The sequence below is a fragment of the Centruroides vittatus genome, unplaced genomic scaffold (assembly GCF_030686945.1).
Source record: "Centruroides vittatus isolate TY-2023 unplaced genomic scaffold, ASM3068694v2 contig_911, whole genome shotgun sequence".
Classification (NCBI taxonomy): domain Eukaryota; kingdom Metazoa; phylum Arthropoda; class Arachnida; order Scorpiones; family Buthidae; genus Centruroides; species Centruroides vittatus.
The window spans coordinates 537,962-553,568 of record NW_027122600.1 but is presented as its reverse complement, the minus strand read 5'-3'; the positions used below and the strand labels follow the sequence as shown (position 1 = coordinate 553,568).

Below are 15,607 nucleotides of genomic sequence, written 5' to 3'. Positions count from 1 at the left end.
ATGGAAATAAATTATTGAGTTTTCTTTATGATAGTTCCGCTATCTGAAATTTATTATAGTCACGTTTCGCGAGAAATAAAATGTTGCAACTTAGATTCGGAAATCCCAAAGTAACACACATCTCAGACACTGATTTATAGACATTTTAAATAAATGTTTACGTTAATAATACAGTATCCCCTCGTTATATCGCCCTTGACGGGAGGCAAAGAAAAAGTGCAATATAATAGAGTACTAAAAATTCTGAGCTTGGATTATACATGCTATGGAATCTCTATTCTCTATTCTTTCATCAGCAAGTGTTTCTGATATAAAATAATAATAGTTTTTCAATACTTAATTTTATTTGTGGTTATATCGTGTTAATTGACGTTTACCTAAATATCGATACCACCAACGCCCATTTAGCATTATTGTTTGTTTCATTTAGCAGTATTGTTTCCAATACTTTGTCTTGTTATGCATTTTATGTACGCATAACAACGCAAAGTATTGGAATCGTGTCAAAATTTGACACCGAAATTTTTGCAAATCTCCAAGTTTTGAGACCACCTGAATCCAAAAAAAAAAAAAAAAAAAATCCGTGGATGTGTGTGTGTTGGCGTCTACTTCGTTTAATATCTCAGGATGAGGTAAAGATTATAAAACGAAATTTGGCACAATAGCTTGTGTATAAAAGACGTTGCTACTATTAAATTTTGGTGGTTAAAGGTGGAGGGTTGAGGAGATAGAGGGGTGTCACGTGTCGTATCTCGAGCGAGGTCGGACTTAACGACGATTTTACTCGTTAGTAGCATTTACAATTTTTTAAAATAAAACTCACCCCCTTCCCTCAAAATGAAGCTTTTTGCCATTTTATAATGCTGGTATAAAAAGTTTTATTACAAAATTTGATAACAGATGGCGCCACATACAAATTTTTTATAATCTATATATATAATCGAGACGAGTTGATGATGATGATGATGATGATCAGCGCAGAGCCCAAACGGTAAGGAGTTGAAAGTTGAAATTTGGTACACAGTTAGGGTATGTCACGAGAACGCACACTAAGAAGGGATTTTTCGAAATTCCTCCCCACGAAGGAAAGGGACAGGATTAACTCGTAAGACTTCCATCAACAATGGAAGTGTTACGTAACAATGGAAGTGTTAAGTAACAATGGAAGTGTTAAGAGAAAGCGGCGTGCAAGACGCAGATGCAGTTTTTTTCGTTTTTGCGGGAAATCTAACATATTTTTAGATCCATCTAAAAATTCTCAAATTAGTCCGGAAACAGGGGGACCCAATTCTTGCATTCTGTGAAAACGGGTTAAGGTTGACTATAACGTAATAATCTTAATCTTCGCTATCGTTACTTTTGCCCGAGCAACGCTGGGCCTATCTGCTAGTTAATTAATAATATAAAAGTTAATTTTTTAAATAAAGTCTCATAACAGCCGAGAAAGTTACACAGCTCGTTGCTAGATTTTTAACTAATATGATCAATGTAATTCTTGCAAAACAGGCAAATAATTTTGAATTTTATCTAATATTACGAAGAATAAAATTAGATAAAATTCCATCCTTGCAGCAGAAAAATAAAATTTATGTTATTCATTATATTGTCTTGTTACGATTTCCCCAATTCCCACGCAACATGTTCGAGTTTTTATAAGTTCTTCGAATTTCAGCTGGTGGTTTAAGAATTCGTTCAATGTTTAACCAGTTTGTTAATGAAGGTCCAAACGCCATAATCAAAAAGACCGCCTAAATTTTAATGACAGTAAAGAGACTGAATATTTGAAATGCGAATAACAGCTTCAACAATAATACTGCTCAATAATAATCCACATTGTGGTAAGTTGAAAAGTCTCAATCTTGAGCTGCTGTTTCCTACTTCACAGTTCATTCTCCCTTTTGTTATTTAGGAGCATTATTTCCATAAAACTTTCCGTTCAATGTTCAAATGTGTTTTATTTTTTTTATAGTTTTCTTTTATTTGCTGTTTATGTCCAGTCGATCATCATCACTTCTCTCCTCTCGTACCTTTTTCTTTGATTTTTTATTGTCTTCTTGTCGTACATTATTAGTTATATTTCGGAATATAGTTATATTAGTTATATAAATCGTTTTATTAATCCAAACTGAAACCTTATATAGCAGGGGTGGGCAAGCAAGAGTTCAGTGGGAGCCGAAATGTAGGTTTTGCAAAATGCATGGGAGCCGCAGTTCTGTACTGTCGTGGCAGATAGTAAGGTAAGGCGCGCGATTTTATTATATAATATAAATATAATATAAAACAAATATTGAATTTTTTAATAAACATATTTTCACAAAATTATAAAACTAAAACTGTAAAAATAATAATAAAAAACAGAAATTAACACTTTCAGCAAGAGCCGCATTTGCCCATGCCTGTTATATAGTATCATTTATTGAGAACTAGCTGCCTGTGTCCGGCATTGCTCGGGCTTTTGAGTGGTTGGGGGATTGACGAGGTTGCGTTGGGAGAGGTGATAAAAACAATGGTAACTAAAATTTATATTTATTATTCAAGTATTTACAATAATGAAACTGCAAAACACAGAAAATTACTCGGGCTTAACTTAGGGGGTGGGATTCACACAGTATTTTTTCAAGATTGTCGCAGAATATTCATGCCAAATTTGGCGCGGATAAGTTGAACTGTATAGAACTCTTTTACCTAACTTACATGCATTCATATTTTGACTTATAGAATCAGAAACAGCCAGTAAATCTGCCATATTTTAATTTAAATCGACATATCTCAATTTCGATGTTAAGCTGATAATGATCGATTCATCAACAATAGAGCTGACGAATGTGTATAAGAAGTAAGAAATGACTGTATGGATCGAATAGTCCATGAAAAAATCATTAAAGTCCGAATGAAATTCGAACACGGATCTCTCGTAAAAATATAAATAAAAGTCTTACCGCGCAGTCTTCCAGTAGACATTTTTTTTTTTTTTTTTTTTTTTTTTTTTTTTTTAAGGCAATAGCGCATATTCAATTTCCAGTTCCTATGGTAGAAGAATCCGTTTTGTGTTTACAATTTACATTAATTTCAAATTCCAACAATATGTCTTCTAAATATGCGCATTTAACGAGCCTCATACGACTGAATAAATTAGTTTACTTTTATTATTACAAAAACATGGTTTTATTTACAATATAAATGATACTTGAGAACTTGGAGTTTAAATGTTTAAAAAGTATTTTCTTTTAAATTATGAAGTAGTAGACTTACTGTGACTATAACTGAAGACAATTAAATAAATTCTGTATCAGGCTGGTAAGTTGAATTATTTACAATAATTATAATTATCATTAAATTATGTTTTATAAGTTTTTAAATATTGAATATTTTTTATGGGTGGTCCCTCCCGGATATTATCGAAACCGGTCCCTCACCACCCTGTTGCCCCATTGTAGGCCTTGCAAACCCATAATTGGCATGAAAAAAAGGTTGTTTTAGTGCCCGTAGAGCAGAAAGAGTTTTATAAAAGCTATGCCTAAAGTTATCTTCAAAAATTTAAAATGATTAGGCTATAAAACAAATACTTTTCGAATTATAAAAATTGTTAAATTGTATAGAAAAAAATATATATAAAATCTACTAATTCTTTTTTTAATTTTGGTTAATTTTATGAAAAATTTCAATTGTTAATGCATTATTACAGTGGAAAACAATTAGTGATATATAACATATTTCTTGATGAGGGGCCCTAAGTGCAACTAATTTTGAAGCTCTTTGAAATATCCTTCCATATTTTTTCTACTTAGAGATTTTGTCGGAGTTTCCAAGCGAGCATTTATTTAGAATTATGAAAAAAAATAATTTCTTTAAATAAGATATGCAATATATATCGTGTTGAATTATCTGGCACAATGATTATGTATAGTAAGTTTGTTAATCGTGTACTCGATAATCCGGCATCGTCCGAAACATCTATAATTGTTCGATAATAATCCGGCATGCTAATATTCCGCAAATTTGTTTGAACACGAGTCCAAGAAATTCCGTGATTTTTCAACCAGGTTGCCGTAATGACTCTTCAGGGGTGCCACGAAATACAGTGATGGGCAGCTCCATAACATGTTTTACTTGTATATTATGGAAATTTATTCTATATCATACGTAATTAAAATTATAAATTATTTAATACTTTTTAAATCATTTTACAGAAAATACTCATTACGATTTAAACTAATTAATATGCATTATAAACCCAAGCACAAGGTATATAAAATAGGGTTGTAATAAGAAAAAAATTATCAAGTTTGGAGTGAATCTATTGGAAAAGGTTGAAAAACACTGGCTTATCCCAGCAAACGAAACTAAACAGGATACTGGTATTGTGATTATTATAGCTTACTACAGCAGTTTACTAATTATGTAAATGATACAAAAATAATGTAAATAACGTAATGTAGGGTTGTTCTAATGAGGTTCTGTAAGGGTTGTTCAAATGAAATAAAGACAGGACCATTTAACACATATAGTATCACTGGTCCTATAACAGGATTACAGCATGGGAGGGGCCACGATTTACTTCAACACGGAGGCATCTTTTGAGATTATATCGAAGTTAATTCCCCCATATACACCCTGTTTTAGCCAGGTCAGAGCATCTGCAACGTTTTCGATTTAAAAATTGATATTAAAGATAATGTTAACGCAAACATTTAACGTAAAATCGCATAGAAAGAGGAAGCTGCTGAATAAACCATTCAGTTACAGATGATAGGACTTTGCTGTTAAACTGGAATCTGCCACCTTTGAGAAAATTTAAAACATCCAAAGACGTGAAAGTTACAAGGTGAAATATTTGGACTGTAAGATGGATGCTGCAGAACTTCCCATCCAAAGCGATTCTCTTTCTGTGCGGAGGATACAAACAAGTGTCTGAATGCAGGAAGTGATTTCCAATAGCAGCTAAAGCAACTATGTCACTTTAATGTATATATATGCTGTAATTATGCTTTAGAAACTAATGATACCATATATATCATGTAGTCAATTCTACGTTTCATTTGAACAACCCTTATACTAAATCCGTGTTTAACCGGCTTTGAATTAACATAAATATAGTGTATTTTTTAAGATTTCAAATGATAAAGTTTATATATATATATATATAAAATTCATATTTGTGACAAAAACAAGGACTTTACAGATATTTGCCCTTGAAACTTTAAGAATGACGACAACGTGAATCTTAACATTTTTACATGCTTCATAGAACGTAAAGGCCTGTGTACTTGAAATTTTATCATTGCCTATAAAATAATACGCAAATTTAATACGCAAAATTTAAATAGAAAACCGATTTATCTGTTTAATTTCTGTTTATTATTATTTTTTAATTATTACAAGAAAAACTAATTTTCATCTATTTTTCTATTTTTTTAAATAGTAATTACAAGAAAATGATTATTGTATAGTATTATTGTTTGTTTGTCGGATATAAAATGTACACTAATAAATATTGTAATCATTAAACCTCCTGTAACAAGGCTTAGCCTTAATGCAAATAAAATTATTATTATTATTATTATTATTTTATAGTATTAAATATCGTTATATATAATTATTAATTGAGAATTATATGTTATAAGAGTGCATTTCGTCCATTAAACTCTATTGTGAAAAAAATAAATGTAAAAAAAAACAAATATAAAACATCAATATTATGTTTATAAAAGCCTTTTTACGTGACAAATATTAATGAAATATTATTCTTTAAATATAGAATTCCAGTTAAACTTTGTAAATATATATATATATTATTTTTATTTTTCTAAAAAATTAATTTATTTTAATTGATATTTTGTATTTTATTTATATTAAAGAATTATTTACTGTGTTAATATTAAGCATTCCATTGGCAGGGTTCAGATATGGAAAACTGTACTTTACAGAAGCGTTTTTAATGCGTAAAAACTGAATTGAGATCATATAAACCGTTAATACAACAATAAAAACTCAGAAAGAACGTAATAAAATTAATAAAAGTCATTTAAAGTCGTTAATTTTGGTTAAATTTAAAGGAATTAACATAGCTGATCAGCGTGTTTCCGTATAATGCGCATCAATCTACGTAAATATTTTTCATTCGATAATTATGATTTAAAGGTAATAATAATAATAATAATACATATAGACAATTAAATTGGCGAAATATTCATCAGTTTACAGAATTTAAGTTATGAAATAATAATAATAATAATAATAATAACTGTATTTGAAAGAAACATACGTGACATACGTTAATTAAGAAAATTGTATTTATCATCGTAATTATATGATATTTAAAATATTTTTAATGTTTAGAAACATGTTTTGTTACCACTTTATTTTTGTAAGAAAAACAAAGTATTATATAAATATTAAAAACAATTTAATACGACTGTAAACAATCAAGTTTTTTAGTTATTTTTTTACATCTGTTTTCGGTTAACTATGTTTCGTGTTTATGTTTTTGAGCGCTATTTTCTGAAGAAATGTAATATAATACGGAGAAAAATAAGAAATTATATTTAAAAAATAAATGAATTCAATAATAATAATAATAAAATTTTATAAATTGAAAAAGTAATGAATTAAGAAAAGTGTTGTTTTCCTTAGATGTAAGGAGCCAAAAATAAATATCTTCCTTGGATTTAAGGAGCCAAAAGAGGCTTGGATTTTAAGATCCAAAAAAAAAAAAAAATAATAATAATAAATGTTTTCTTCGGTTTCAAGGGAAAAAAAATAAAGAAAAATGATTTTTTTATTTAAATTTTCTGATAAATAATATAATATGAACGAAAAATAAATTATATACAGAAAAATGAATTTAAAAATTTTTTTTCATACAAATTGCAATGAATTAAGAAAGATTTGTTCTTAAACTTTAAGGAGCCAAAAAATTTTAAAAAATAAATTAAATTATTTAATTAATTATTATTTTAAATTATTAAGCACTATTTAAAATGAAAATAATAAGCATTTGTGATGATATATCTATATATATTTAACATTTTATTTATTTATTTTTTTTAATTCACGATTAAATTATAAAGCAATTTTTTCTAACTTCTCTCCACACAAAATACTGTGTTTTAAAATAATAATAATAAAAAAACTAATATATAGTTTGAAAGTGATTTAATATTTTATACATTATAGATTAATTAAGCGATTTATTTGTCGTAAAAGCTAATTATTATAGAATAATCAGTAATATAACGTAGATGCCAACTGAAAACAACAAAGTAAATGAATGCTGACTCGTGTTCCTATTGGTAGAATCGTAGCCCGTATCGATGGTTGGATTTTTTAAAAGTCAGTGCTGTGTTGAAATCTCTTCAATAAACCTATTTACTAGGTTTTAAAATAATGCTAAACTGTTAATAACACGACAGCAATATGTCGAAGCAAGAGCAGATCTCCTTCCATCCCCAAATTACCTATGAACTTCAAACGACCGATCCCACTTGCTTTCAGAAAGTTACTCCCAGTTACGATAATTTTTTGATGAAAGATGAATTAACTCCCGATAACAGGAGTAAGAGGGATTCGATTTTCGGAAGTGAAACTTTTATCAATGCTCCTTATTACACCTACGAGGCATCACCGTGCGATGCTAATTATAGAAATAGCTTATCCTTTGGTAAGAATCTTGGTAGACCTACTCTTGATGAACTGCATAACCCTGCAGAAAAGGATCAGGTAAATTTATATATACATATATTAATTGGCTAATTATATAGATCTAACTTGAAAGATTAATAATTATAGTTATTATTAAGTTTTAATGCGTGTTTTCAGGAAATTTTATATATTTTAATTCATAAAAATTAATTGTGTGCGCTAAATGTTGGCAAGAATTAAAAATTATTGCTGAATTTCTTAATTATGTTTCTGTTTTAAAAAATAAGCATTGACTAGACATTATCTATGCCTGTGCATCTGTTACACCTTCACTTAAGGCACTGTATATATAATAATTATATATATATTTATTTATTTATTTTAATTGTATTTTTTTCTAATAAAAATTTAGAAATTAAAATCAGAATAAGAATTTTGCCATTTATAAGGCAAATGATGTCATAGAAGCGAATCAATTATGGAACAAAGCACTGTTCAGTTATGCTCTAACAGAGCAATTCTATTGATTTAACTGGGAAGATAAATTAATGCAAAGTTAAAATGGTTTCCGAGTAAAATTAAATCCAAGTATTTCATTTTCACTCGAGAGATTCAAACGAAAAGAGAAAAAATTCGCTGAGTGACGCAAATTCTTCGTTTTACATTGATCGTGAGTAGCAAATCCTGTTGGCTAAATGAGATATAAATTATAATCTATAATTAAAAATAAATTCTTTGTTAAAAACACTTCGAAGTACATAAAAATAATGTATACAAATGATCAAAATGAACAAACAAGTAATGGCTAGGTGCGCTCGCCTCAGCGAAATGTCCTTAGAAAATTTAGTCAATGACGTCAATTCGATTGCGTTAAGAATCAATCATTATTTATAAAATACCTTAGTAGTGTTTTAATTGTGTAATGTCTATCGTATTTGTTCTTGACATGATTTTCTGTAATGTTAATTAAGTGTTAAATATTATAATAATTAAACAATATACACTTTAAGTGAGAAAATAAATGAATAAATGCATTTCGGATCTCATGAAATGAAATGTATTTTTGTACGGTACAGTCAGGGCCGTCGAGAGTTTATATGGGGCTCGGGTGGAGCGGTCCCCCTTTTTTTGAACGAATGAAAAGCAGTTTTAAAGATTTCATTTTCTGTTAGTAAAACTAACATTAATTTTACGGAAGTAAGAAACCATTAGTTTCAAGGCACGGGAAAATCCCCAGTTCCTCCCTCTCGACGGTCCTGAGTATTGTAGCGGCCACAGTTGAGGCTCTGAATTCAAACTCGATAAAGATACCATAATTACCATGGACAATGATTCGTAACATCATTACCCATCCCTCAGCCATGTTGGTCCACCACATTGAGGGTCAGACTCTCCTATAATGGGCGTGATTTTGCAGGGACACTTAGCATATCAATCGGTGGATATGGATATAATGTGTTCCATTAATCAATCAATCAACAATACAGTATCATATAGAGAAAACCGGGCAGAATGCAACTTCCTATATTTTTGGTCAGCGGGTGGTGCAAACTATCGGAAAATTAGAGAGGTTGCGGCCGAAGTTTTCATCTCGAAAACGTGAACGTCGAACGTCGAGCGCCGCCTTCTTGTAAGCCTAGAAGTATGACAATGGCGTTTGGAACGTCGAGCATGATTCCAATGATGTTCCAAACGCCATTGTCAAACTTCTAGGCTTTCAAGAAGGCGGCGCTCGACGTTCGACGTTCACGTTTTCGAGATAAAAACTTCGGCCGCAACCTCTCTATTCAAGAACTTCACAAACCCTACAGCGTATTTTTGCACTGTCCAGGTCATTGTGAGTTGTAACGACGTGCCGAATAGAGTTCATCCCTTCTCCCAGCAAATTATAAGTTTACTGATTCTTATTCTCGCGATAACTCAAACAGGTTAATGTTAAGTGTTAAAGGCACGGCTATATCTGTAATATCGCACTTTGAACTGGAGATTTGCGTATTTATATTATAATTCTTCAGTTTCTAACGTAGACTAACAATCAAACGTCCAGAGTGATCTGTTGAACGGTGGATCGTTTGCCAGAACTGTCCATTTCATATGTTGGAGTAAGCAGTAACAATGAAAATGCTATTCTCACTTGTGAATTTTTCAGTTAAGTAAAAAAGTTTTACTTAATCTTTTAAATTTTTTCAAGCGAGTGTTCTACGTGCAATACGATTAATTTCGATAAGTAATATTCAAGCAAACTAAAGAATAGTGTATCTTAAAGATGACCAGTGGTCATTTTTAAGTAATAAACAAAAAAGGCATTCCGTTTTGCCCCGGTTCCTTGCTTTTTTATATCACAAATAACAATTGGTGTGATTAATTCTTGTGGTTTTGAAATAAATATTATTTTGTCCAGTAGTCAAAAAATAAACGATATGCATAGACGCTCATTTTTGAGCGTCTATGCATATCGTTTACTATTTTACAACCCTTAAAACCTTATTCTCCTGGTTTTCCCTATTTTGTTTTATGTGCATCTTAGTTATGAAATTTTTCTTTAAATGCGCAATGCTATATTTTTCATAGTCAGTTTTGTTTATATATACTGTATATATGTTATAAGGTTCGATAGCACAGAATTAGAGTGCCACTAAAGAAGCAGACAAGTTGAGCACTCTACTCTTCTTTCCTTAATTATGCGACATAAGACATAATCATGCTCAAAAATCGAACAGATTTTTATCATCAATACTTTTAAATATGTATTAAACGAAATAAGGAAATAAACATTTATTTTATTCAGCAAAATTGTCATTAGGATAATAACTACGTTACAAAGCAAAAAGTTGTAAAAGGCAAATATGCAATCATTCAGATTCGAAACTTAAAATTACAATTCAAAAATCTAAATCACATATAACCTATTTTTCTATTTTTTTGCCTAAAAGTTGCCCTTTACCTGCTTAAATATTTTTTCTTTGATTAGAAAGGACTTATCAAAGAAACGATATTGTTAATAGAAACACAGTAAGTTATTTAAATGTTTACATTGTTTTAGCATACCCTAATATAGAGTTTATAATTTTTTTTCTTAATTTGCTATTTATTAAAGTATTTCTAACGCTTCGGCTTGAGACGTGCCTCTAGTAAGTCCGTCCTAGTATTTGCAGACGAAAACATGATGTAGATAGTGGGAGGTCAAGTGATCGCTACAAAAGTACCATACCGTTAGATAATTTTATGCTATGGTGTCAATAAACAGTAATCGATGTCAGTCACGACAAATACAAAATGTATATCACGTTTAATAAAGCCATTTACTTCGATGAAGTGTATTACAGAGAATACGCGACTGTATGTACAGTTATATGGCTAGTAGTGTTGTCGCTTTGTTTTGTTTCAGCCTTGCGTTCACCAATATGGCTACTATAAATTTTCTATATTTTCAGTTTTCTGTGCACTGAATTTCGCTTCGTGTGTCATGCCTAGTTGTTGGTTAGATAAGCAACTGTTTTACTTTACGTATAGCTTATGTATACCGTACAGGGACCTCTGACATATAATTACGGGCAAATAAAATATTAAATGAGGAAATATACCTACGAACGAATAGGCCTATAGTTTATTTTCTACATGTATGTACAATTCATATACTTGTACATACATGCCTATTTATTTTTAACAAAATCGAAGGGAAATCGGATAACCAGCGTCCAGATAATTGGAGTTTTACTGTATAAGCTAATAAGCTACTGTACATATGCTTTACGCGCTAAACTTTAGGATTATATAAGTTAAACCGCTCTAATTTCTCTAAGAAAAATTGATTTTTATATTAAAAAATTCGATTTTTAGTAAATCTAGAAACAAATGTTTCTGATTTAATATATTCGTGAATTATTACAATATATTCCAGTGCAATTCTCGAATTAGATACAACTAGAGTTGGCACTTCTAACGGTAGTGCACTGATGCAAATTTCCAAAATGGCGGCCTACAGTTAAATTTTTTATACTTTTAATTGTTACAACGGCGCTGTATTGCACAAAGCGTCCCCATGCAATATATGCTTATCAGCCCCACCCCTGGATACAAAGAACTGTTTTTTTTTTTTTTTTTTTTAATATCGCTTTCTCATTTATTAGAACAAAATCCTTCGATCACAAGTACAACGATTTTGAAATTCTCGATTAAATGGCTGCAATTTTATAAACAAGTTTCCATTCTTTTTGTCTCATTCACGCGTCTTCGTTGACAGAAGAGGTGCCATCACTTACCTCCACGAAGATTTACCTCTACATTTTTTATTTACAATTCTTTAATTAAAAAATAAAAATTGTTTTAATTTACTTTTATGTAACCTAATTAACGCCTTTCAGTTTATTTGATTTCATTTAGAATCGTTGGTTAAGTGGTAAATACGCGTTAAGCTCTTCTCTAATATATTGTATTTCGACGCTCGTAAATCGGGGTTTTAATGTATCCCAATATTACGAGTATGTTTGCATAGTGGGAAGACATTTTTTAATTTAAAATGGAGTAAGTTCCCTCCGCGTAGTGTCCAAAAGGAAGATGTGTTCTCGTTTTGGAATATTCCTTCGACTAGTAACTCTTAATACACGACAATAATATACTAACATATGAATTTGGAATCAAAACAGCTACTCGATTTAACTACTTTTGTATAGGCCTATGCTAAAACATGTCGATTAGAAAAAATAATTTTTTAGTGCATCAAAGAAATTCTTTATATGTATAACGAAATTAATATTTCCAATATTAATTTCGTTATACATATAAAGGGATGAGTGGCCGATGCAGTAAAGTCGTTAATCTACTGCTCTGGGGGATTCCGGGGTCGAATTCGGAGGGGTGGGAAAACTCAAGGAATTTTCATGGGTGGTTTGAAAAAACCTCCAATAGGGCAGCTTTTTTTCAAACCCAAGATTGGAATGAAAAAAGGCCCTCTTAGTTCCCACAAGGCAGAGAGTCAAAAACTAATAATAATATAATGAAATTAAATTTAATCATTTTACGAATATTTTCTTTGTCATACAATAACTTGTTAATTTTAATGTAGAAATAATCTATTTAAACTTATTAAAATAACGTAACCAAAATATGAAATAAGACAAATCATTTTCATGAATAAATCATAAAACAATGTCATCAACATCATACTAATTCTTGGTTACAAGTGTTGTGTTACTGAATTTCGTTGCAGCAACATTAATTTCACTATTACATGCATCAAGATTCCTGCTGTGTTTTTGTATTACCATTCTCTGAAAAATTACGAAACTGCACAATATGAATATTTATTTCATATTGTTAAAGTATGGATAATAAACTTCTCATTAATTTTGATTCTAGAAACAATATTAATAAAAATCATACGATTATTGTTTGTACAATGGCTTAACGTATTTAATAAACAATATAAAAATACGTAGTTGAGGCAAAATAATTCGAATAAGTTTTCTTCTTTACAAACAACCAAACACCTTAAGTTGCTGAGAAAATTTAATAACTAACAAACGTTTTCAGCCAAATCTGTTGGCCATCATTAGGTTAAACATATTCGAATGCAAACACAAAATGGAACAAAAAATTTAAATACAAATAAATAAAATAACGGATAAAATATACATATAAGAAAGTAAAAATTAAATATAAATAACAAAAATATATAAAAAATATGTATAGGTTAAATAAATAAATATTAATAAACTACACGAAACTAATAAATGCAAGAAGTGCATTTATCAATAAATTATACGAAATTCTGACAAATACAAGATATGCAGTGATAACAAAATCAAGGCATTAAATTAAGAGCTATCAAACCTCTTAATTAAATATTTCCATGCCGAAGGCAACCCTTCAGCATCCCTGGCATTAATGCAGGCATTATGTAATCTGCTCTTAAATATTTCAATTTTTTCGGCGCAAAACGCTAAAGTCGGTGAGTGTACAGGTTTAATGATGTCTGCTTCACCCCACTTGACTACCGAGCCTTCAACCTGCGCCATCTGAGATAGAATTGTGGCGTTAGATCTTTTGCTGATGTTGTATTTGTGCTCCCTCAATCTAATCCCTAAGCTTCTATTAGTAACTCCAATGTAGTTTTTATTAATGCCTAGTTCTTGGTTTTCATAAGGAATTTTGTACACTCCAGCCATTCTTTCTTTATCAATACGGTCTTTGTCGTTCCTTAATAATTTGTACAAGTTGGGAGCCCTCTTGAAAATTAACTTGGTATTTTTGCGGGCTGAGATTTCCTTCATGATAGCTTCTTTCTTTCTGTCATACGTGAACTTTGTGAATTTGCGGAAATCCCCTCCTTGAGCTTTTGTTTTGTTATTCTTGTAGTTTTTGATTAGTGTGGTTATCATATCCGCCCTGTACCCTAGAGTTCTAGCGATATGCGATATCCTGTAGATTTCTTTTTGTCTATCAACCACACTACTGCAGTAGAGAAAAGCCCTGCGAACAAGGGCACGGAAAGCAGCCATTTTGTATTGGTAAGGATCATTCGAACGCGATGGAATGTACAAAGGGCTATGCGTTGGTTTTACGTACACTTTAGTGATCAAATGTCCTTCCTTGAATTCGATGTCAATGTCTAAAAAATGTATCCGTGAGGAACACGTCTGTTCAATCTTTAGCATGAGGCCGTCATCGTTGTTGTTGATTCTATTAATAAATTCCTCGATTTTCCGGTCATTTTTCCATATTACAAGGACATCGTCCACGTATCTTTTAAAATACATAACGTCATTCATGAAGCCACAAATAACACTCTTTTCTAACCTTCTCAATACAAGTTCACACAACAATCCTGACATAGGACTTCCCATTGGGACTCCCCTTTTTTGTTTGTATTGACGGCCATTAAAAGCGAAAAAAGATTCATAGCAGACAAGGTTAGCTAGCTCTATCAAATCATTACTGTAATTTGCCAAATCTGGGCTTTTGCTGTGCATGAAATCCAAAAGCGCTACCTTGCATGACTCAATTTTTATAGAGGGGTATAAGCTCTCGTAGTCCATTACGGTTCCAACCTCATTATCCATTAAAATTAGATCTTGTATCTCATTAACCACATCCCTGGGATCCTTTGCCACATATACGTTATTCTCGAGCTGAGAGGTGAGAAACTTATGTAATCTCTTTTCAAGAAAAAAGGTTGGTCCTCTGCATCTTTCAACTATGGGTCTTACTTCCTTGCCCTCTTTATGGGTTTTGGCAAACGCAAATAATCTCGGCATACCTGGAATCTCGTCAATTCAAGAAATAGAAAGAGGAATATCTGGGCTAGATCCTTTAGAAAAAGAATACCTCCGATGGAAAACTGTCATTAAAGACCGGGTGGCTTGGAGGAAAGGATGTGATGCCGGTAAATACATCAAACTTACTAAATGCTGGCTTAGAGAAAACGATTTGGTTACTACTAGAGCGGACAAGAGCAAAACATTAGTCATCATGAAAAGGCAAACGTATAATGACGCTTTGGATGATTATATTAAGAAAACCGAATGCGAGCGTGTTGACGAAAAGATTATCGATAGCGTCGACAGAAGAGTTAAGAAACTTGAAAAAGCTAAAATCACTAATTTATTACCTTTTCTCAAAAATTGTCGGAATCCTAGGCCAGGTATGCCGAGATTATTTGCGTTTGCCAAAACCCATAAAGAGGGCAAGGAAGTAAGACCCATAGTTGAAAGATGCAGAGGACCAACCTTTTTTCTTGAAAAGAGATTACATAAGTTTCTCACCTCTCAGCTCGAGAATAACGTATATGTGGCAAAGGATCCCAGGGATGTGGTTAATGAGATACAAGATCTAATTTTAATGGATAATGAGGTTGGAACCGTAATGGACTACGAGAGCTTATACCCCTCTATAAAAATTGAGTCATGCAAGGTAGCGCTTTTGGATTTCATGCACAGCAAAAGCCCAGATTTGGCAAATTACAGTA

The 15,607-nt window shown here is 31.2% G+C and overlaps 1 protein-coding gene across 1 annotated transcript in view; it reads left to right on the top strand.

Annotated features, from left to right (window-relative positions):
* The first annotated feature begins 4,288 nt into the window (after positions 1-4,288).
* The window catches only part of LOC136984272 (solute carrier family 12 member 2-like), a 43,539-nt gene continuing 32,220 nt past the window's right edge, over positions 4,289-15,607 (top strand). The window contains exons 1-2 of the mRNA XM_067281186.1: positions 4,289-4,363; positions 7,177-7,719. Coding sequence (XP_067137287.1) covers positions 7,417-7,719 — 303 coding nt within the window. The 5' untranslated portion in view covers positions 4,289-4,363; positions 7,177-7,416. The remainder of the gene's footprint in view (positions 4,364-7,176; positions 7,720-15,607) is intronic.